Below are 24,199 nucleotides of genomic sequence, written 5' to 3' on the forward strand. Positions count from 1 at the left end.
TATTCTACAATTTACTTCATCAGTGTCTTATGGTTTTCAGTGTACAGATCTTTCACATCTTTGGTTAAATTTATTTCTAGGTATTTTATTCTTGATGCAACCATGAAATTGTTTTCCTTAGTTTCTCTTTTCAATAGTTCATTAGTGTACAGAAATGCAACACATTTTTGCATATTGATTTTGTATGCTGCAACTTTACTGAATTTGTTCATTCCTTCCAAGTTTTTTTTGGTGGAGTGTCTAGAGTTTTCTATATGTAATATATCATCTGTGAATAGTGACAGTTTTACATTTTCCTTTCTGGTTTGGATGCCTTTCATTTCTTTTTCTTGCCTAATTGCTCTGGCTTGGACTTCTAATACTCTATTGAATAAAAGTGGTGAGACTGGACGTTCTTAGCTCCTTCCTGACCTTAGAGCATGATGTGAGCTGTGGGCTTGTTGTATATGGCTTTTATTGAATCTGTTCCCTCTATATCTACTTTGCTGAGTTTTTATCATAAAAGGATGTTGAATTTTGTCAAGTGCTTTTTTCTTCATCTACTGAGGTGATCATAAGATTTTTGTCCTTCATTTTGTTAATGTGTTGTATCACATTGATTGATTTGCAGATGTTGATTCACCCTTGCATCCTAGGAACAAATCCCACTTGATGATGGTTTATAATCCTTTTAATCCTTATAATCCTTTAATTTTTGAATTTGGTGTACCAATATTTTTTTAAAGGATTTTATTTAATCATGAGAGACACTGAGAGAGAGACAGAGACATAGGCAGAGGGAGAAGCAGGCTCCCTGTGGGGAGCCTGATGTGGGACTCAATCTCAGGACCCTGGGATCACGACCTGAGCCAAAAGCAGCTCAACCACTGAGCCACCCAGGTGCCCTTGGTATACCAATATTATAGTAAAGATTTTTGCATCAACATTCGTCAGAGACATTGCCAGTAATTTTTTTTCTTTTGGTGACTTTGTCTGATTTGGTTATTAGGGTAAAGCCTGCCTTGTAAAACAATTTTATGTGTTTCAGCCTCTTTTGTTTTTTGGGAAGAATTGGAGGATTGGTATTAATTTTCCTTAAATGTTTGGTAGAATTCACCATTGAATCCATCTAATCCTACACTTTTGTTTGTTGGGAAGTTTTGATTATTGATTCAAACTCCTCACTAATAATTAGTCTGTTCAGATTTTCTATTTCTTTATGACTCAGTGTTGGTATATTTCTAGGAATTTATTTCTTCTAGGTTGTTCTATTTGTAAGTGTACAATTGCTCATAGTAGTCTCTTACAATCTTTTATGTTCCTGTACTATCAGTTGTAAAGTCTCCTCTTTCCTTTGGATTCTGAGTCCTCTTTTTCTTGGTGAGTCTAGTTAAAGGGTTGTCTTTTTTCTTTTTCCTCTTTTCAAAAGCCAGCTGTTTCATAGCTTTTAATTGTTATTTTAGTCTTTATTTCCTGTTATTTCCTTCCTTCTACTAATATTTATTCTAGTTCTTTGAGATGAAGAGTTAGGTTATTTGAGATCTTTGTTTCTTGGTGTAACTATTTATTCCTAGTAAATTTCCCTCTTTGGGGCCCCTGGCTGGTTTAGTTGGAAGAGGGTGTGAGTCCTGATCTCAGAGTCATGAATTCCAGCCTGTTGGGTGTGATTACTTAAATCAATAAAATAAGAAAAAAACTAAGTGGGGAAAAACTAGGGGTAGACAAACCATGAGAGACCCCTAACTCTGGGAAACAAAGGATTGCAGAAGGGAAATGGGGGGGCAGGATAACTGGGTGATGGGCACTAAGAGGGCACTTGATGAGATGAACACTGAATGTTATACTGTATGTTGGCAAACTCAATTTCAATAAAGTATTTTTGGGCAGCCCCGATGGCTCAGCAGTTTAGTGCTGCCTTCAGCCCAGGGCGTGATCCTGGAGACCCGGGATTGCACGTTGGCCTCCCTGCATGGAGTCTGCTTCTCCCTCTGCCTGTGTCTCTGCCTCTCTCTCTCTGTGTGGTCTCTCGTGAATAAATAAATAAAATCTTTTTTAAAAACTAAAATATTTTTAAAAATTAAAAAATAAGAAAAAAATTAAGTTCCCTTCTGAGTCACTTTTGCTGCATTACATAAATTTTTGTATGTTGTATTTCTATTTTCATTTGTTTCAAGGTATTTTAGAACTTTTGATTTCTTCTTTGAAACTGGTTGTTTGGGCAGCCCAGGTGGCTTGGCGGTTTAGCGCCGCCTTTAGCCCAGGGCCTAATCCTGGAGACCCAGGATCAAGTTCCACGTTGGGTTCCCTGCATGAAGCCTGCTTCTCCCTCTGCCTGTGTCTCTCTTGAAAAAATAAAATATTTTTAAAAAAACCTGGTTGTTTGGCAGCATGTTTAATCTCCACATACTTACTCATTTCCATTTTCTTTTGTAATGGATTTTTAGTTTCACACTACATTGTGGTCAGAAAAGATGCTTAATTATTTTAATCTTCTTAAATTTATTGACTTATTTTGTTGTGTAACATATGATCTATCCTGGAGAATGTTCCGAGTGCTTAGTATATTGTTACTTTTGGATGAAATGTCATGTATATGCCTGTTAAGTCCATCTGGTCTAGTATGTCATTTAAGGTTTGTTTCCTGGGACACATGGGTGGCTCGGTGGGTTAAGCGTCTGCCTTCAGCTCAGGTCATGATCTCAGAGTCCTGAGATCAGGCCCCACTTCAGGCTCTCTGCTCAGCAGGGAGTCTGCTACTCCCTCTGTCCTCCCTGTCTCAGTGTCTCCCTCTCCAATAAGTAAGTCCATGTTTCCTTATTGGTATTTTGTCTGGACTATCTATTCATTGATCAAAGAGGGTACTGAAGTCTATTATTAGTATATTACTACTTTTCCTTTTAGGTATGTTAATGCTTGCTTTATATATTTAGGTATGCCTATGGCTATATTTGTACTTTTTCCCCCATGTGTCTTGGAGGTATTTCCATTTCAAACATATAGGTTTATTGCATTTTGTCTATATATCCTACGGTAGAGCTGAACCACAATTTATGTAGTCATTTCCTTATTGATGGGCATCTGTTGGGATTTTGTGGGAAATAGATTAAATTTATGGATCAGTTAACTTACAACATTAAAGTCTTCCCATTCAGAAACCTTATCCACTTACTAAATACTTGTCTAATTTCTTCCTAAGGATCTTATACATGCTCCATCATCCATTAGCCACTTCACCTCCTTGACAAATAACATATAGAGGAAAAGGGTATGTGGAATATAAGCCTACTTATTCAACTGGGGCTTTACTTATAATAATGACCTCACCTTGCTCTGGAGCCCCCACTCAAATGGCAAAACAGGGAAGAAGGGAGATTCACCAAAATACTAGGGTTCAAATTTCTATCAGGCTGTTTTCCAGGACCTCCTTATTTCATTTTATCATGTTGGGAGTCAGTGCAGAGATGCGCTCTTACTATCTCCTATGTTTTCACTAGAATATTTTTCCTATCCCCTGAATGTCTCACCTTATGCTAGCATCTCCTGCCTCAACACAGTTTGAGATCCTGTACACCAAGGTTTCCTCTTCCCACCAGCTTCTCCTACTGTCATTAATTAGGAACATACCTTTGACTGAGGAGCTTATAGTCTGCATCTGCTAACCATACAATTTCTCTATCCATTCCCAGTCCTCTTCACTCTATTGTTTTCAAGCCATTGAAATGTGAAATTAATAGTGAACCCACATACAACATATAAATATTCCCTAACTGGTCCTGCAGGCCCCCAAATGTCATCTGTTGTTAAAAGGTACAACAATGCAAACTGCTGTATTACTAATAATGAAAAAAGTACAATAAACTTTTCATTTTTAAATACTGTCTTAAAAAATAAAACACAGAACTGTAATCTTGGAAAGTAATCTCTAAAGCTCCTTATCCTTCATACTAATTCTAAGGACTCCTCACAGGAACCAATCTTAGAGGCTTATAATGCTATACACTTTCACCCATCTGCTCCACATTAAACAAAAAGGGAAAGACTCATGTTTGTGAGTCCAGCTGCCCCCTGAATAATTCAAATTTGAATGGTGTGGGTCCATTTACACATTGATTTTTTTTCAATACATTGGAAAATTCTTTAGAGATCTGCAACAATTTGAAAAAACTTGTAGACAAACTTTGTAGCCTAGAAACATTGAAAAAAAGAAAGCATTATTTTAAGAATACAATATACAGTATATATAACATACACAGTATGTGTTAATCAACTATTTATGTTATCAGTAAGGCTTCCAGTCAACAGTAGGCTACTACCTTTACGGGAAGTCAAAAATCATACAAATTTTTTTTTTGACTGCATGGGGACTATGGTACCCCTAACTTCCATGTCATTCAAGGGTCAACTGTAGATGAAAGCAGTAATTAGAGTAAGGAGGAAATAAATCTAATAGACAACTGCAGAATACATCATTTTATTTTGATGAAGAAAAGCAGTAGCTGGCAATTGTAAAAAGCTATTCTCATACCAAAGAAGTACTGGACTTTTTCTTATACATGTGAAACGAAGGTCTTAGTTACAGAAACCAAGACCAGCAACAAGGTTCTTATTCCTCAAAATAAATCTTCCTGAAGTCTTGCCCCAGAAACATTTCTCTTGCTAGTAGAGCTACATCCAGACTCCAGGCCAGGAGGGAAGGGCAACAGTCTCTCAGATACTTTCAGTATTTCAATCTTCAAGCAAGTAATTAGGGTTAACTACCAAGTAGGGATCTTCCTCATAGCTCTCACTTCCTTCTGTGGAGCCTTTCAATCCAGCTTGGGTGAGTTCAATTAGAACATGATCCTGTGAAATACAAACATTTGTCTTCAGGTCTTCAGCGGTATTGTAAAAACACTCCCATCCAGGGAACTTGACCCTTCTGAGTGTTTGCAACTACCATTTTCTTCCATTTACCCTTCAGAAGCACTATGAAAAAGGACTATACCTTAAAATCTTTATCAAGGTTCTGCTAAACTCATTTGCCATTAGGATACAGACCTTATCATACCATAAACCTATTTTGAGAAATTATAAAATAGATAAGCTCAACAGACATTGTGATTTTAGTAAGGTTTCCTGGTATACTACAGTTTGTAAATATAATTCCAAAAACGGTAAGATAAAACGCATGAATTTTAAGATTATGCAACTGTAAAAATCCTCTGATAAATATGCTTATCATTCTGTTTATCGCTCTGATAAAAGTGGTGTTTTCTTGATAAAAGTATTAATCTAAAGATAATTAACATGTAACAATTTTCATTCTGAGCTAGGAGTTAAAAAAAAAGGTAGAACATGGCACATAGCTTAAAATGTACCTTAAGTCATTCTAAAATACCCACACAAATGAGGGGCACCTGGGCGGCTCAGTTGGTTAGGTGTCTGACTCTTGATTTCAGCTCAGGTCACGATCTCAGGGTTGTGACATCAAACCTCAAGTCAGGCATGGAGGCTGCTTAAGATTCTGTCTTCCTCTCCTCCCACCCCTCTCCACCTCCCACCCCACAGGGCATGTGTGCTCTCTTTCTAAAACAAAACAAACCCAGAAAGGAGAGGGACTCCCAGCCAAGTGTACAGAGAACTCAGAAAATAGTGATTTAATCCTAAAAGGCAGAAATGTCCCACAGTATGAGCACTATTGAAACTAAGAGGGACTGGACACTTTCAAGAACTCACTTTATGTACTAACACACCCTCATAGAAAGAACACTTGATCAGCACTGTATAATTTCTCTAGTTTTTTGTAGTGAGCTGGCTCAGGTAATGTAAACTTAAAATTAGATCAGCTAATTTCACCAAGTATCCCAATGTGGATTTCCTGTGTGGGTCATTTTATCTTATACTGATTCCGGGAGACACTAGGTTGGGTAGGACTGGCCTGATGCAAACACACTGCCCAGCAGAAAGACCTCTGAATGCACACAATCCCAATTCAGCTTTATTTTCATAGGTATTATTTATTAAATTCTGATCGAAGTAGCTATTCTCAATACCTCACCCAGAACACACAAACACTTGTAATCATACTCATCTACTTCCACATATAAATGATTTTTCAGATAACACAACCCAGATATGTGACACCTGTAACATTTATATAGTTAACACCTGCAGGACAGGTAAATCTGCCATTTAAACAGAGAAATTCAATCATTCAACAAATATTTGACCTTTCTGTACCAGGCACCACTACAGATCTTGGGGATACAGTGGTCAACAAAACAAAGTCCCCATCCTCGTGATGCTTGCATTCTAATGAGACAAGCTGAACATCTGCTGCCAGACAATGATAAGCACTATGAAATAACAGGAAAGAGGGTTAGTGTGTTATACCAAGAAGGAGGCTCTTATTGGGACAGGCCAGCCAAGAACTACCTCTTTGAGAGGGACCGTGTGAGCAGACACTGACTGGAAGAGGGGATCTGGGTAAAGAGACAAAGGGCAAGTGGACACAAGTTTGATGTCCAAAAAATAGAACAAGGCCAGCACCACTGAGTAGCAACAGGAACAGTCCTATGAAATGAGGTGAACGACGGAGACAGAGATTTGATTGTGTAAGTTCTGCAGGCTATGGTAGGGAGACTGGATTTTATTGTAAATGTGAGGAAGGACTGGAAGGTAGGGCACTAAACCATTTTGATTTGTGGGATGCCTGGGTGGCTCAGCAGTTGAGCATCTGCCTTTGGCTGGGGTTGTGATCCCACGGTCCTAGGATCGAGCCCCACATCAGGCTCTCTGCATGGAGCCTGCTTCTCCCTCTGCCTGTGTCTCTGCCTCTCATGAGTAAGTAGATAAAATCTTAAAATATTTTTGATTTGTTAAAAGATCTGTCTGGCTGCTGGACACAGAGCCAGTACAAGAGAGGACAGTTCGAGGAGGGTCCTGTGAAAATCTGGGCATGGTAGCTTAAGACGTGAAGGTGGGAAGGACAGAACACAGAATACACATACTGAAGGCAGGGCTCACAGGGTTTACTGCTAAAAGGAAAAGCTGTGAAGGGAAATTGGAATCACGGATGATTCTAAGGGATTTGGCTTAGAACAAGTAAATGTGAACACTGTGTGTGGGGGGAAGGGAACTATTTTGAACAAATTAAGCGTGAGATGCCTGTAGTTTACAAGTAAGCAGCTGGCTAGACATCTGGAGTTTGGAGGAGAGGTGAGAGCTAAATCTGGGAGTCATCAGTGGATGGGTTTAAATTCCAAACCAAATAAGATCATTCAGGTAATCAATGTAAATAGAAAAGAGGTCTGAGGACTGAGCACAGTACTCCATTTAAAAAGTTACAAGACTTGAGAAAAGAGACTAAGAGGAAGTAATCAGCAAGACAGGAGAAGACCCAGGAGAATATGGTGACTTAGACGGAGCAATCAATAGTGACAAATGCTACGGACAAGCTGAATACAGAGAATGACCAACTGATGTGAGTAGGGAGGAGGTATGCCTGTAAAGCTCCTGTAAGAGAGTGGGAGAAGTCACAGCACTGGGCAGTAAGAGTGTGAGGTTGGTAAGATGCAGAAAGGAATGGTCCACCTAAGACTAGTGGTCATGTATTTAAAGTAGGACATGGCCTGTGGTTGTATGCCTATCTCAAAATACTTTTAACTGCTTGGATGCAGTAAAGTAAAAGAATTATATTTAACCAAAGCTGGGGTTTTGCCAATCAAGTAGAACAGAGAGATTACAGTTTACAGTATGAGAAAAGAGTGATCACTGGGACAGACCAGACTGTAAGCTGGATGATGCGAGAGGTGAGGCTATGGGGAAGAGCAAACATAGAAAACAGGAGATAGGGGTGAGAATACTTGCAGGTTTATGACAAAGGGAGGGAAAATCAAAGGTTAAAAACACTCAGATAGTAAGACCCTAAATCCACCTTCCCAGATTGAACTTAGGTTCTGCTTGTTTCTGCAGGGGAAATGAGTCAATGAGCTGCTGTAAATTCTCTATTTTACAACTCATAATTCTGACTACGTCCCAATGATACAAAATAAATGAACATTTATGAATCTGCAGATATGAGCCGTGGACTCCTTCCCTCATTAATAATTATGCAAGAGTAGTTCTATACGTACATAGTGGGTGAGTCGATGAATGACTTTCTCTATGATTCTCTTTTTATTTATAAGTTCCTCTTCAGAATCTATTTCTGATTCGATTTCCTTCAAGTACCAGTTAACAAGCTCACTTCTCTTTAATGCCGACTCATCCTCTTCTGCAACAAAAATACATTTCAAAAGGATTAAATTTTCCTTCTAGCAAATTGTATTGCGAATCCTTGGGGTTTGCATACACAAAAAGATAATGTACAGAGTAAATAACCATCAACCTGTCAGAAAGTGTATCTGATGAAACAAGATTTGCAATGTTCCAGCATAAGCCTGAAATAACCTGTCGTATTACTTGTATTAAAGTATGCCTCACTTTATCCTGAGGAAAAAAAATCTAATAAGAAAGAAATTATAAGAAACAAGTTTCTTAAACTTATTAAGATTTCAAAATATGAAGGTGTTTCCTTCACCTTCTATGCTTCATCACCTATGAGAATGCTTGCCAATAGCAACTAAAAGCATAAATTAACAGCAAACTTCTTAAATAACTCTTCCTCTTTGGAACAAGACTTTATGTAGGTAAGATCAACCAAGAAGTGAAATCCATGGGCATTCATTCAAAATTTAAAAATTAACAATTTATTTCAGCAAGGTCTACCTATACTGAATGACTGTCTACTTTAGTCCAAAGCAGAACTCTATAAAGTCACAAGAAAAGTTGGAACCTGGATAATATAACTGTCAGAGAAACAAAGTATAATAAAACTCTATACTTAGTCTTGATTCTAGCTAATAAAATACAAAATCAAAAATGGGAAAATCTAGCTTTACTGACTATGCCTTTGGAAAGTTTTATTTATCTAAATGTTCTTGGTATGTGGCCTTCTTTATTTATAGTTGTACTCCCCGTGTGTACCCTTAGGTTAGACTAGAGCACAGCTGGCCACCTGAAGACTGAAAATTCATAACTTACTTGACTGGGTGAGTAGTATTTTTTTTTTTTTTTTTTTTTTTAAGGAAGACCTAGCAGAATTTACTGCGGAATGCAGATGGTGTCTGAGTGCTAATCTTATCTCTGTTCCATTAATGGTTTGCCATGTTTAAAATTCAGTTGTAAGAAAAAGAGTAAAATGAAATATAATGTCAACACAAGAACATGTGAGCTCCCAAATGTTTTATGTGAGAAGAGGGTCAGCTAAAACCTGTCTGTCCTAGTGGCCTCTTTACTGCTTTCTCTCCTTCCTCGCACCAGTCTACAGTACCCAAGGACACAAGCAAAAACTATAGGCTCAAATGTTTAGTAAGCTAAGACAATTTCTGCTATTCTCTTCTTCCATTACAGACACAACACTGAGATGAGGTCTGGAAGCCAGAATTTTGGGACTTTTAAAGTTTAAGTTTGACCCCCTGATTTCATCATTTTTCCTTCTGCCTCATGGCTGACTATAGGCATGTTAGAACAGCCAGTAAAGCAGTAAAGGTAGGAAGTGTACTAGTGTCCAGATATTTCATTTTACCTATGGAAAAATGAGGATTTTACTTCATTTTTAGTATTAAATGTATCTATACTAATTCGGTTTTTTCAGTTTAATTACTTGCCTATAAAATATAAATAACCTAGAGTCCATCCATTTGAAGTAAAGCTATTGAAAGGAACAGTGATTTTGCATCTGTTAAAAACACTTGTTAAGTGCTTCTTGACAAATTATCAGATCCCAACTTCTCAAAAATATTAAAATACGCCAAGGATATTACACAGATGCCCTCTGACAACGAACTTGTTAGGTCCAGACTGTCAGACTAATATCCCATAGATTTTTTTAATGTAAATAGGCTTGTGTAACAATTTATTATCTCTTCTGACAAAATAGAATCTTCAGCAATGGAAGTGGTTTATGCAAATACATCTTACATGAATGACTGAGCATGTGCGCACTAGGTTTAGTCTTACCTTCCTCCATCTTCCTGAGGTGAAGCACAATAAGGTTAGATATTCGGCAGTACTCAGGGAAGCTCAGCCTTAAGGAGGCTTTAGGAACCAAATCTTGGTTTATGTCTTCACTATGGCCATTGATTCCATTCACAAGAGCAGGGCTGTCAACAGGACCTAAGTGAAATATCAATCATCTGAATCTTGTTTTTGTGCCTCCAACACTCTTCCTATCAAATGTTTAAGTACATGACTTTGCAATGTTATGTACAAAATTTAAATATCTATGTTTCAATGTACTCAAGAACATGTTTTTAATTCAGAAGCAAAATAAAAATAAATAAGGCTGGGGAATTAGGTCCACTCTCACCATTTTAGTGTATTTTCTTTCAGTTTTTCAAGCATATATATTTTATATCAGCTATTTAATTGTATTTTACCTTCTAAATAGTCCAATTCAATATTCACTTTTTCCCCCTTTTGCTATATAGGTTTCAAAACCATCAACAAGTTTACTTTTTTTTTTAAAGAGATTTTATTTATTCATGAGAGGCAGAGAGAGAGAGAGAGAGAGAGAGAGAGAGAGAGACAGGCAGAGGGAGAAGCAGGCTCCATGCAGGGAACCCAACGTGAGACTCGATCCTGGTCTCCAGGATCAGGCCCTGGGCTGAAGGCAGCGCTAAACTGCTGAGCCACCTGGGCTGCCCAACAAGTTTACTTTTATCATAACATCTCAGAGAACATTTTGGTCTGTAACTCCAGAAGAGTAAATGAACAAATGTCTCACCATTGATGCCATCTGGGCCCTCATCTACCTCCATCTGGGCCTCTTCTTCTTGATCTAGATTAACATCAGGTGTTTCTACACGGATGATTGACTTATTCAGTAACCTAAAAGCTTCCTTCACATGTTTAGGTTGGACCTAAACCAATCAAAATGAAGCAAATCAGAAAGTCAGTGTTCTTGATACACCACTCAGATTTTCTCCATTACAGACCACAGTGGCATTTTAGCTTTCTCACACACATATAAAACAGGAGTTAACACCATAAATTCACCAGAATGGTTTAAAGGGACCAACAATATGTAGTATTGGAAAGAATGTATAACAACTTTCATTCACTGCTGGTCGGAATGTAAACTGATACAACTACTATGGAAAAGCATTTTGGCAGTCTTCACTGAACTGAACACATGTGAAACCTATGACAATTCCACTTGTAGGTGTACACCCAACAGAAATGTATACCACCATATAGACTAAAAGACATGTATATCCTTTAAGAACCCAAATTGGAAACTATCCAAATATCCATTAATAGAAGAATGGGTGGGATGCCTGGGTGGCTCAGTGGTGCCTTCCACCCAGGGTGTGATCCTGGAGTCCCAGGATCGAGTCCCACATCAGGCAACCTGCAGGGAGCCTGCTTCTCCCTTTGCCTATGTCTGCCTCTCTCTCTCGGTCTCTCATGAATAAATAAAATCTTAAAAAAAATAGAATGGGTGAATCACTGTGATATATGGACGGAATATTATACAGCAGTGAGGCAGACAAACTACCACTACACAAAACCTGGATGATTATCTTATGGTATTAATACTGTGTGAAAGAAACCAGACACAAGGGGGAATATATTCTATGACTGTTATCTATAATCCTTATATGGTCAAATAATTTTTGACAAGGGTGTCAAGACCACTCCTTGGGGAAATCATAGTCTCTTCCAAAAATGGTACTGGGGAAACTTGGTATCTTACATAAAAGAGTGAAGTTGGACTCCTCCTGCCTTACATCACATACAAAATTATCTCATAAAAGACTGGAGACCTAAAACTATAAAAACATATGTAAGAAAACGGGGGGAAAAACCTTAAGACATTGGATTTGATAATGGTGTCAAAAGCATAGGCAACAAAAGGGAAAAATGACAAATGAAACGATATCCAATTCAAAAACTTCTGAGCATCAAGGTAAACAATCAATAGAGTAAAAAAGGCAACCTATAGAATGGGAGAAAGTATCTGCGTATTATATATGTGATAGGGATTAATATCCAAAACATGAAGAATACCCATATTCATCACTTTATTCACAACATCCAAGAGGTGGAAGCAGCCCAAATGTCCACTGATGGATCAACAATAAATAAAATGTGGTATAATGTATCCACCCCCGCCTTATTCTCAGGGATTATGTTCCAAGACCCATAATTGATGTCTAAACTGCAGATATTACTTAACCGTACATATACTGTATTTTTCCTATCCATACACACCTATGATAAAGTTTAATTTAAAAATTAGGTACAGTAAAAGCTTAACAACAATAAAATGGAACATTTACAATATACTGTAATAAAAGTTAAGTGTGTTCTCTCTCAAAATAACTTACTTCATTGTACTTACCCTTCTTGTGATGTGATGATGTAACTTTAGGCTATGATCGACTTTCTGACAATACTTCAGGGGGATCATCTACCTACTAATGGTAACCCCTCTTTATGTTCTCTATAACCTATGACATGATTATTTTATTATATTAATCTATGTTCAATAAATGCTTGATAGTAACTTTTACTTATTTTTAAAATTTATTTATTCTTAGAGACACACAGTGAGAGAGGCAGAGATACAGTCAGACGGGGAAGCAGGCTCCATGCCGAGAGCCGAATGTGGGACTCGATCCCGGGTCTCCAGGATCACGCCCTGGGCTGCAGGCGGCACTCAACCACTGCGCCACCGGGGCTGCCCTGATAGTAACTTTTAAAGGAGAAATCCCAGCATCATGTATCCTATGAGCACTCAACAGTCATACTCAAGATAAAAACATGCTTATAAACCAATAAATCAATTGCTCTTTCCTCTCATTACGTTAAAGTGACTTTGATACCTCATCACAGCAGTGCATTCGAGCCATTGCTTCAGAGAGACGGATCATGCTCTCAAGTTGTCGCACTGTAATCCTCCATGAAGACTTGGTTACTCCAGAGCCATCCCTCTGGCGGAGACGTTTATACTGTTCCACAATGAAGTCCTCGGACTCTTTAGAAATCTGTTTCAGAACATTACAGAAGTCAGAGCTTTTCTACTCGATGTGAGCTGCATTAAACATAAGTTTAAGAGCCTTCTAGATAGAGACACTTCGGGGAACTAAGAGGATCAAAACTTTGAAGTCAATAAAGAATACTGAAATGGATTTCAAAAGAACTGAGGATGCCTGTGAATTTCATATACTAATTTTATCAATAGGTCTATAGCAGGGTATTTAAGCAAATGCCACTTCTAAAAGATGCAGAACAAGCTGAAGCAGTGCACTGGATGTAATGCCTTTTATTTATTTATTTGTTCTTTTAAAGATTTTATTTATTTATTCATGAGAGACACAGAGAGAGAGAGAGAGAGAGAGAGAGAGAGAGAGAGAGAGAGAGAGGCAGAGGGAGAAGCAGGCTCCATGCAGGGAGCCCAATGTGGGACTCGATCCTGGGTCCCCAGGATCACGCCCTGAACTGAAGGTGGCACTAAACCACTGAGCCACCCGGGCTGCCCGATGTAATGCCTTTTAAACTCAAGATGCCAAAGCTCATTAAACAAATTAATGCTCAGAATATTCTTGAAACTCAGTTAATTAACTTATGCTGTCTTTGGGAAAAAGAGAGGTCTACACACACACACACACACACACACACACACAGTCACACAGCTATTTCAGTAAACCTTATTATTTGTCAAATACTAACAACAAAAGGAGAATACTAAAAGAATACTCGTTTTCAGAACGAGGAACTCCTCCTATTAGGGAAGCATGCCAAGGTCACAGAAGGACCAGTACACAGTCATAGAGAATGAAAGCCACCTTACACATACGTAACCAATAGTCCTTAGCTTTAAATAGGGTTCGAAGCTTCTTTCAGGACAGTGAGAATCAACCTCAATATTATGGATAATCAGTGAAGGTGACAGATAATTAAAATCCAAAAGTTGAGCCAGACAATAGTGCAAAAACCTCACCCAGAATCAATTTTTTTTTTTAAATTCTATTTTAGAAAAATGTTAAATGGAACAAATGGATTACAAATTTTACTTTAAAAATAAATGTCCTGGATCCAGTACAGATTCAATTAAATGAACTATATCAATTATTGTAAAATATTAAGCCATGTTCATTACAATGACCTAAAGGAATACAAATCTTCCTTAGAGAAAGATTCAAGGACATTCAGTAGACTACTGATCTGAACTCACACAATTTTAAGATTCTTAGGAATAATAGCTGAAATAAAAGTATGTCCTACTTTATTTGATGATTCAAAATTCTTGACTCATAAAATCTTTTTATTAGCACCTAACAAGTAAAAGAAATTTATTCAGATTTTTTTTAGGAAATTCCCTCAACTTTCCAAAGAAACCTTTTTCTCAAAACAACCTCAAAAAACAAAAAACAAAAAAAACCCTAAACAAGTATAGGTTCAGTTAATTCTCATAAGATCCTTTACTGCCCTCTAAGTGCCCTATTCCAGGACAAAATGGCAAGTTACCTTGGGTTTAAACTGTCTTGCAAAGAGAAGATACCTCCTAATATCATCAAGGGAATAGACACGATCAATCGAATCCTCAATTCTTGAATGCAAATCTACTATACGTCGGGCAATAGCATAATCTGTAACCTAATTTAAAAGAAGAAAATCACTTTGATCAGTCATAATGATATCTACTCCAGATTATCCTTGGCATTAATAAATTACTTATAGCTAAAAACAAGCTCTAATATGCCACTGAAAGATGTATCAATGGTTACCAAGTTTAATGCATACCTTCGCCTCACTCTAAGAATATTCTCGAAAGAATTAACTGACTCTAATAAGAATAGCAGAATTAAGATTTCTAGGGTGCTCAGTGTATGCCAGGTTCTATTGCCATAAGTGTGTCTAGAAGCATTTAATTTATGTAACCCTTACAAAAATCTTATTAGGTAGGTAATATTAGCCTTATTTTACAGATAACTAAATTGAGGCTCAGAGAGGTAAAATATCTTGTCTTACATCACAACACAAAATTGAGCCAGGATTTGAACAGCCTAGCTTCAGAGTTCATGGTCTTAGCCACAATATTGTATTGCCACTTGTCAATATATGAAGATAATCAGAGAATTATTATTAACATTTAAAAAAAAAATCACTAAAATATGCAATTTACTCTCCCATGGTACAAAAAAAGCCACAGATATATGGAGAAATGTTAATATGTGAATAAAGGGTACACAAATGTTACATACACTATTAGATATCTTGTAATTTTTCTTTAGGTTTAAAATTATTACCAATTAAAACTCTTAAAAACGAAAGAATCATGTACAAACAGGAATACATGAAAATCAGACAACTCCCAGCTATGAGGGTGGAAATGGGGAAAGGAGAGGACTGGGTTGTATATTTATATGGATTTGTGAAGAGAAAAAAACAAAACAAAAAAAAACCCAAAAACCCCACAAACATTCACAAAATGGAAGGCAGCTTTTATTTAGATAATAAAGTTTCACTATAAGCAAGAGGTATGCATTTTGCCTAACATAATGTAGGACTTTCATGCTCAGTAATGAACAGACTAGCCTACAATGTTATTTCCCATATAATGCCATTTTGTACTGTGTACATCTGAACTGTCCAATATCGCTGAATATTTAAGTATAGATATAAATAACTTTAATAACTAACATGTTAGAATTCAAGTAAATCCACAAGTTTATAGTTAACCTTAAAACTGTTACATAATTAGGAAAAAAGAGTGATATACATTCATCAACTGGATAGGAAGATATAGGGATATAAATGACTCATGATTTGGGGGGAAAATTTCTTTGGTATCCCAATTTTTTCCAAGCTTACTGGAAAAAAAAAATCCAAAAAATTATTTTTTTTCCCCTAAAAAAATTCTTATAAAAATTTTAAGAGTACGGCTGGGAGTTAACTGTAAAGTATTTCCTTTTATCACTTGAGAATTAAAAAAGAGTAATGAAAACAACAAAAACTCAATATTCCTCAACTCAATTAAGTGGAACCAGCTATTCAAGTGACTTTGTTTTGATTTGCTTAATAAACCTTTTGCCTAATCCTGTGCCATTCTGAGAGAAATGAAAGTCAGTGCAAACACATGTACCAGCTGTTTAGCAGTATATCCTACAGCCTTGTCTCCCTTAGTTATTCAAACTGGAAATAACAAAGGAAGCCAACAGTGACAGCTCACAGTTACCTCATTGCATTCATCCACAAGTATAAAGAAGAGATCAAATCGGGACATGATGGGGGCTGACAAATTTATATTTTGTTTCAACGACTTTGATCTGTCATAATGTCCACTGATTGGGTTTGCTGCTGCCAAAATGGATGTCCTGGCATTCAGAGTAGCCTGATCACAAAAGAAATCATTGTTACAGGTTTAAAAAGACATCTGGATGGACCAAATAAACATAGGACAAAATGCTTGATTTTATTCATAATTAAATGCAAAACAAAATATTAAGGCATTTTTCATCTACCGAATCATCAAAATTAAAGTCTCCTAATGCATATAGCAAATAGGCACTCCCATGTAACAGTGGTGGTATGACGTACTACCAGCAATTTGTTGTTAGGAATTTTATCTTGTAGCTAGAAGATGCATGTGATAAGATGTTTTTGTTAATATGCCTTCTAATAAAAAAGCTGAAAATGACCAAATATCACTCTATGGGAGTCAAATGAGCCAAAACAGGGAACACAGACTCGAAAACCATGTGGTAATAAAAATGGATCTAACATGTGCTGGTATAGAAAGATTGCCAAAATAAAATTATGAAGTTAAATGAAGAACTAAATAAAATACATGCATTATGCTTATTTACGTATGAAAAACTTCTGAAAGGGCTGTAACTTTAATAGAAACTCTGGACAGTTTTTAAAAAAGATTTTTATTTATTTACTTGAGAAAGAGAATGCATGAGAGAACAGGTGCAGTGTGGCAGGAAGGAGGGAAGAGGGAGCGGGAGAAGCAGACTCCCCACTGTGCAGGGGAGGCTGATGTGGGGCTTGATTCCAGGACCCACAGATCATGACTTGAGCTGAAGGCAGACACAAGTGACTGAGCCACATAGGTGCCCCAGCACTCTCAAAATTTATTGGTGATAGGAGTTGCAGGAGAAGATTTCACCTTTTAATATATATTTTCTTCTACTACTTAAATTTTCCTTACCTATTTGAATACATTATTTAAAAAGTTTGGTTTCTCTCTAATGTTGGTTACAATACTGTACTTATTATTTTCATTTTAAAAATGTTGACTTTGATTATTTTTTGTTACAACTGGTAGTACACATTATCAAAGAATATAGAAGCTTTGTGGAAATTTTGGGAAGTGAAATGCTAAAAGTTATACCAATACTTCCTCTACTTTCTGTCATTACAACACATTTTCATAGTACCCTAAAAAGCTCCTAGAATATGGATTAATAATCCTCAGGGCTGTTTCCCATTTCAATGATCAGCATTTTATGTTGAAATAATGCATTTTATCCAAGTGAACATCTCGAGAGCTACACTAATCTTTAAGGTTAAGGCATGATGCAGCAGAACAAGTGAATACACATACCTTCACTCCTGCTTTAGTGATGGAGATGGTTTGCTGTTCCATAGCCTCATGAATAGCGACTTGATCCCGCACATCCATCTTATCAAATTCATCAATACAACATACACCCTTGTAACCAAAAAATTAGCATAAGAAACTGCCTTTGAGATGCCAAATGGCAAGTATAAACTTAAGTTTGCTACCAGAGACCTTTTCTCTAAACAACTTTAAGGTAGGTAAGTAAGCAATCTTAATTCCTTCATTTCCTCTACTAAAGTAGGCTAGTTCGTCAGATTCCATTGCTAGAAGGAACCATATGTGTTGGCTCATTTTAAACCAAGAGCAAGATTAAAAACATACAGGTACTTACTGCATTTTTATTTAACATCAAAACCTTGTGTAAATCTCTAGGTCAAATACTCTGGGTCACCTCAGCATTGATTTTAGGCTGGGGAAATGAAGGGTAAATTTGGAACATAACATCTATAAACGTATAGCTACAGCTTACATGCCTTTACAGATCTAACATACTCATGTCAAATACATGTAAAGTGCAACAGACATACTCATAGAGGTGTCATGGTCTGGAAAGGAAAAAATGCTGGGAACTACTAGTCACAGCAAACACACATACTCTGGGCAGGCAATACATTCTAGATTAATGAAACTATGAATTATTTACTAAAAATGGTTTTTTAAAAAAGGATATCTTATTAATAGAAACTTCTAGGCCTTTGCTGATCAAGAAGAGGCTATTCTGATTTCTTTATAACCAAAAGTATAAAATGTTCTTCTTACATTATCAGCCAGCATCAAAGCTCCAGCTTCAATGACAAATTCATGAGATTCCTCATCTCTCACAACAGCTGCTGTTAAGCCAGCAGCACTGGATGCTTTGCCGCTAGTGTAGACAGCTCTGGGGCTGAACTCCTCCACGTGCCTATTCAAAGTTATTATATTCATTAACGCATGACTACAAAGCATACTTTCTAGAAATGTCAGCTGGTAGGGCTTATGTCAATCAAGAATTAAAATTTCTTAAAGAACACGTGAGAGAGGCATTAGGCATAAGCAATTCATAAAGATGTATGTCACAAACTAAATAGAAAGTCTTATCTCTTTTGGGCTTCTTAAAAATTTTTTTTTAATTTTTATTATTTTTTTTTTCCCTTTGGGCTTTGAAGTCAATTTAAACCCACTCCTGTCAAGTGGAAGATGAAGTTCATACATGACAAGAACATCATTTTATTTTATTTTATTTTTAATTTTTAAAATTTATTTATGATAGAGAGAGAGAGAGAGAGAGAGAGAGAGGGGGGTGCAGAGACACAGGCAGAGGGAGAAGCGGGCTCCATGCACCGGGAACCCGATGTGGGATTCAATCCCGGGTCTCCAGGATCGCGCTCTGGGCCAAAGGCAGGTGCCAAACCGCTGCGCCACCCAGGGATCCCAAGAACATCATTTTAAAAGAAGGCTTTAATAATAGTTTGGCAACAATGGATCCATTAGAAGGCCTTGCACTTAAAAAACAAGACAAACTAGACGTGAGATTTATTCCAAAATAGGTTGGTTTGGGACGCCTGGGTGGTTCAGCAGTTGAGCATCTGCCTTTGGCTCAGGGTGTGATCCTGGAGTCCCGGGATCGAGTCCCGTATCAGGCTTCCTGCATGGAGCCTGCTTCTCCCTCTGCCTATGTCTCTGCCTCTCTCTGTGTGTCTCTCATAAATAAATACATAAAATCTTCAAAAAACCCATAGGTAACATCATAGTTCATGGTAATAGGCTGAATGCTTTCTCCCTAGGTTCTGGAACAAGACACTGATGTTTGCTCTTGTCATTTCTATCCAACATTATACTGAAAAGTCTAGCCAGGACAAGAAAACAAAAAGGTACCTATATTTGAAAGAAAGAATAACTATCACTATTTGCAAATAACATGACCTGATAGATAGAAAATCCTATGGAATCCACTAAAAATGAATAAATGAGTTCTTGTAAGGCTATAAGATAAAGGATCAACAATCTATTGTATTTCTATATCCTGGCAACAAAAACTCAAAAATGAAAATTAGAAAACAGTTCTACTTACAACAGCATGAAAAAGAGTAAAATCCTTATGAACAAATTTAAGAAGCACTAGTTTATACTATGAAAATAACAAAATACTGTTGAAAAAAAATAAAAACCTAAATAAATGGAAAGATATTCCATGTTCATGGATCTGAAGACTTAAAAATTATTAAAAAGATAATATATCTCAAGTTGATCTATAAGAATAATACCATCTCTGTTAATATCACAATTGCCTTCTTTGTAGAAACTGACAAAGCTGATCCTAAAATTCATGTGGGGGGGCCCTGGGTGGCTCAATTGGTGTCCAACTCTTGATTTCAGCTTGGGTCATGATCTCAGAGTTGTAAGATCAAGCCCTGCACTAGGCTCAACTCTGGGTGTGAAGCCTGCTTGAGATTCTCTCCCTCCCTCTCCTCTTCCTCCCATCACTCATGTGTGCTCTCTAAAAAAAAATTTTTTTAAGTAAAAAATAAAATAAAATTCATGCAAGAACTCAAGTTACTCTGAATAGCCAAAACAATCTGGAAAAAGAAGAGATGGATGACTCACACTTTCTGATTTTAAAACTTACTACAAAAATAGAGAAGCAGGCCTCTCATGGGGAGCCTGATGCGGGAGTCGATCTGGGGACTCTGGGACCACACCCTGAGTCAAAGGCAGCCACTCAACTATTGAGCTACCCAGGCATCCCTGACAAATAGATAATGAAATGTGGTAAATACATATGATAGAATACTAGGCAATAACAGAAAGTACTGGTATGCTCCAACAAGGCTGAATCCTGAATACATAATGTTAAGCAGAAGAAGCCAGTGACAATGAATCACATAGTATATAATTCCATTTATAGGAAATGTCAAGATAGAGACACTAATGTAGACTAGTGGTTGCCTACGGTCAGGGAGGAAAATGAGGACTGCTAGAGGGTACAGGATTTCTTTTTGGGTAATGAAAATGTTGTAAACCCAGTATGTTGATGGTCATACAACTCTGTGAATATACTAAAACCACTGAATTGTATACTTAGAAGAGGTGAATTTTATGATATGGAAAATATATTGCAATAAAGATGCTAAAAGACCCACTAGATATAAAAGGCTATTTCTCTCTAAAATAATCATGTATAATATAATTCTGTTACCAGAATTAGCAGCAATATTATAGCATATCTTTTTGTGGTGGTGGATAGGAAGCGGTTAGTGGGAACAGAGGAAATGAAGAGAGAATTCCCTCCCCCACCTTTTAAAAGATGTTATTTATTTGACAGAGAAGGAACAAGCAAGCATAAGCAGGGGTAGTGGAAGAGGGAGAAGCAGGCTTCCTGGAGGATGTGGGGCTCTATCCCAGAACCCCAGAATCATGACCTGAGCTGAAGGCAGATGCTTAATCAACTGAGCCACCTAGACGCTCCAGGATAATCTCTTTCAACATAGGATATTTTCAAATCTAAAGCCTAGTCCTTGATATATGTGAAGGAAATAATATTTAGTTATAAAATTCCAAATCAACTAAAAATGTTTCTGGAACAGTGCCATGTTACAAATTTCCCAAAGGAAAAGCAGCTTGATATAGTATGAAGAGCACAGCTTTGCAATCAGATACGTATGAGTTCTAATACACGTGGTTCAGCAGTCACCTATTAGCTATGAGAAGATGGATAAGGAACTAAGTTTCAGAGTTCTGTTTGCCTCCCTCAAAAAAGAGGATTATATTACGTGCCTGTCTGAGTGCTGCTAACACAAGATGCATACACTCACACAGTACCAAGAACACAGCAAGTATTTCAAAACCAGTTGCTACTATTTTGACCTCTAGGTTTCTTTTAAGTTTGTAAGTAAGCAAATATTTGCTATAGCTTCTAAAAATAGGTGAAAATTGCCAAAGTAGTATACATGCTGATGGTTAGCATAACACATCTCATCCTTGTTGCACTATTGGAAAGCATGTTCTATATAAGAATCTTAAAAATGTTTGTATTCTTAGTCTCAGCAATCCTATGCTTAGGGATTTTCCCAAAGGAAACAAAACAAAACAAAATTTTATACAAATCATGATGTTCACTGTACCGACATCCATAATCATTAAAATAAATGAAGGCAAGCTAGGAAAATAATTTTGTAAGTTACAGTACACCAATAAAAAATGTGAAAATAAGGAAACATATTTAGGGTAAATTAAAATTAAAATATGTTGTGATTTATTACCATGAAAATATTCACATACTGAAAAACTTTTAAAAAGATTACACAAAGGTATTATACAAGGATTAAGACAACTCAAAATGGGATTGGAATTATAGGTAAATTTTCCCTATTCTAAAATTTTTTTTTTCCTATTCTAAAAAATTGTAAAATGTGGGCAGCCCCGGTGGCGCAGTGGTTTAGCGCCACCTGCAGCCCAGGGCATGATCCTGGAGACCCTGGATGGAATCCCACGTCAGGCTCTATGCGTGGAGCCTGCTTCTCCCTCTGCCTGTATCTCTGCCTCTCTCTCTCTGTGTGTGTCTCTATGAATAAATAAAATCTTAAAAAAAAAATTGTAAAATGTTATTACATTCTGTTAAAACAAATTAAGGTAAGGGGATCCCTGAGTGGCTCAGCAGTTTAGCGCCTGCCTTCAGCCCAGGGCGTGATCCTGGAGTCCCAGGATCGAGTTCCACATCGGGCTCCCTGTGAGGAGCCTGCTTGTCTTCCTCTGCCTGTGTCTCTTAGGAATAAATAAATAAAATCTTAAAAAACAAAAACAAAACCAAATTAAGGTAATTTAATATAACCAAGTTATATATTCAACAGTTGTAATTTATACTGCTACTTTAATAAAGGCACACTGCATTCTTGTTAGCACAGAAAGCCTGAACTATGCATACTGTTTTTTCCAATGTACTACCTTGGCAAACACTTACTTGAGAAACTGGCTCTTAGCTGTACTTGGGTCACCAACAATGCAAACATTTATGTCCCCTCGAAGAGAGGTTCCTTCCCCTGTTGTCTTTGGAACACCACCAAAGAGCATCAGCAGGACACCCCGTTTTACTTCATCATTGCCTAAAAAGAAAACGCAAGGTTATTTTTCTTTCCTTTTTTTTTTTTTTTTTAAATATTTTATTTTTATTTTTATTTATTTATGATAGTCACACACAGAGAGAGAGAGAGAGGCAGAGACATAGGCAGAGGGAGAAGTAGGCTCCATGCACCGGGAGCCCGACGTGGGATTCGATCCCGGGTCTCCAGGATCGCGCCCTGGGCCAAAGGCAGGCGCTAAACCACTGCGCCATCCAGGGATCCTGCAAGGTTATTTTTCAACATGAGGTTAAACAATTTCAAAAATGACTATAAGGCATGTTTACCGACCTAGAGCCAAGAAAGCTGAAGTGAAGTGTAAGACTGAAGTAAAAATACCTGGCTTCTAATCTTGGTTCTTCTTCGTAAAACTTAAAGCCACCTAACCACTATCCCAATGTTCTCACCTATACACCACAGATGGCACAGATGCTGATGCTCACCATCCTAAGAGCCGTTCCTTGTCTGTAAGTCCTACTTTCTCACAAAGTCTTTCCTGATGTAGTACTTCTCAAATAACTCCATAAATAAACTATGTCCACCACAGCACACTGTATTTGCAAATTCTAATAGAATTTATTGTTGTATCAAGAGTTTGAGGAAACAATACACGATTTACTTCTTTTGTATCACCAACAGTGTTGAATATAAACTCACTAAATGAACTGCTATGGATTAGATAAGATACTGAATGTGATCTATGGTTTCTTCTACAAGCTGTTTATGAATCCTACATGAAAAGGAAATGTATAGTAAAAAAAACTGGATCTTTAAATATGTGCTGTTAAAAATTTTTTTCTGTGCTAATTATTATGACTTTTTGTGAATTCTATCAACTAAGTGCTGGGCAAACCATCCCTTAAAGGCAGAGAAAAAAAATCCATTTCACAAACAAACTTTGACTTATGATCTTTGAAATAAATGTGTCAGGAAGTGTCATGGTTTTTAAATAGTCCACAAATTGTTTAAATCTTCTCACTTGAAAACAGAGCTTAATTTTCCTCTCCTTAGGGAATAGCTGGACTTTATTATAACTTCCTTCTAAAAAAATAGCATATGGTAAAGTGAGGGTGCTTAACTTCTGAGACTAAGTCCTGAGAAGCATTTTATTTCCTTCTGCTTTGCTCTCTTGGAGACACACACACTCTAGAGGAAGAAGCTGCTGTGTTGTGAGAACATGAAAACAGACCTGCGGAAGAGATTCATGTGGCAAGAAAAATGAGTTTCCAGTTAATAACCAGCACTAACAGGTAAATCCTTCAGCCTAGCCTAGCTTTCAGATGATTGCAGCCTCATCTAATGTCTTAGCTGTATCCTCATCAAAGACTGAGTAGGCATCACTCAGCCAGAACCACTCAAGTAAACTTTTCTCAAATCTTGACCCACAGACTGTAAGAGACACTGCTGTTTGAAGCCACTAAGTTTTGGGGTAATTTGTTATGCAGAAATAGATTAAGTTTCTGGGTGG

General features: G+C 37.1%; 1 protein-coding gene across 1 annotated transcript in view; it reads right to left on the minus strand.

Annotated features, from left to right (window-relative positions):
- Positions 1 to 4,434: 4,434 nt before the first annotated feature.
- MCM6 (minichromosome maintenance complex component 6) overlaps positions 4,435 to 24,199 on the minus strand; it is a 33,191-nt gene continuing 13,426 nt past the window's right edge. The window contains exons 8-17 of the mRNA XM_038565094.1: positions 22,575 to 22,716; positions 18,398 to 18,539; positions 17,621 to 17,728; positions 16,247 to 16,402; positions 14,536 to 14,664; positions 12,891 to 13,052; positions 10,787 to 10,922; positions 10,021 to 10,176; positions 8,094 to 8,233; positions 4,435 to 4,821 (exon numbers count right to left, since the gene is read on the minus strand). Of these exons, the coding sequence (XP_038421022.1) occupies positions 4,705 to 4,821; positions 8,094 to 8,233; positions 10,021 to 10,176; positions 10,787 to 10,922; positions 12,891 to 13,052; positions 14,536 to 14,664; positions 16,247 to 16,402; positions 17,621 to 17,728; positions 18,398 to 18,539; positions 22,575 to 22,716 (1,388 nt within the window). The 3' untranslated portion in view covers positions 4,435 to 4,704. The remainder of the gene's footprint in view (positions 4,822 to 8,093; positions 8,234 to 10,020; positions 10,177 to 10,786; positions 10,923 to 12,890; positions 13,053 to 14,535; positions 14,665 to 16,246; positions 16,403 to 17,620; positions 17,729 to 18,397; positions 18,540 to 22,574; positions 22,717 to 24,199) is intronic.

The sequence above is a fragment of the Canis lupus genome, chromosome 19 (genome assembly GCF_011100685.1).
Source record: "Canis lupus familiaris isolate Mischka breed German Shepherd chromosome 19, alternate assembly UU_Cfam_GSD_1.0, whole genome shotgun sequence".
NCBI classification, from domain to species: Eukaryota; Metazoa; Chordata; class Mammalia; order Carnivora; family Canidae; genus Canis; species Canis lupus.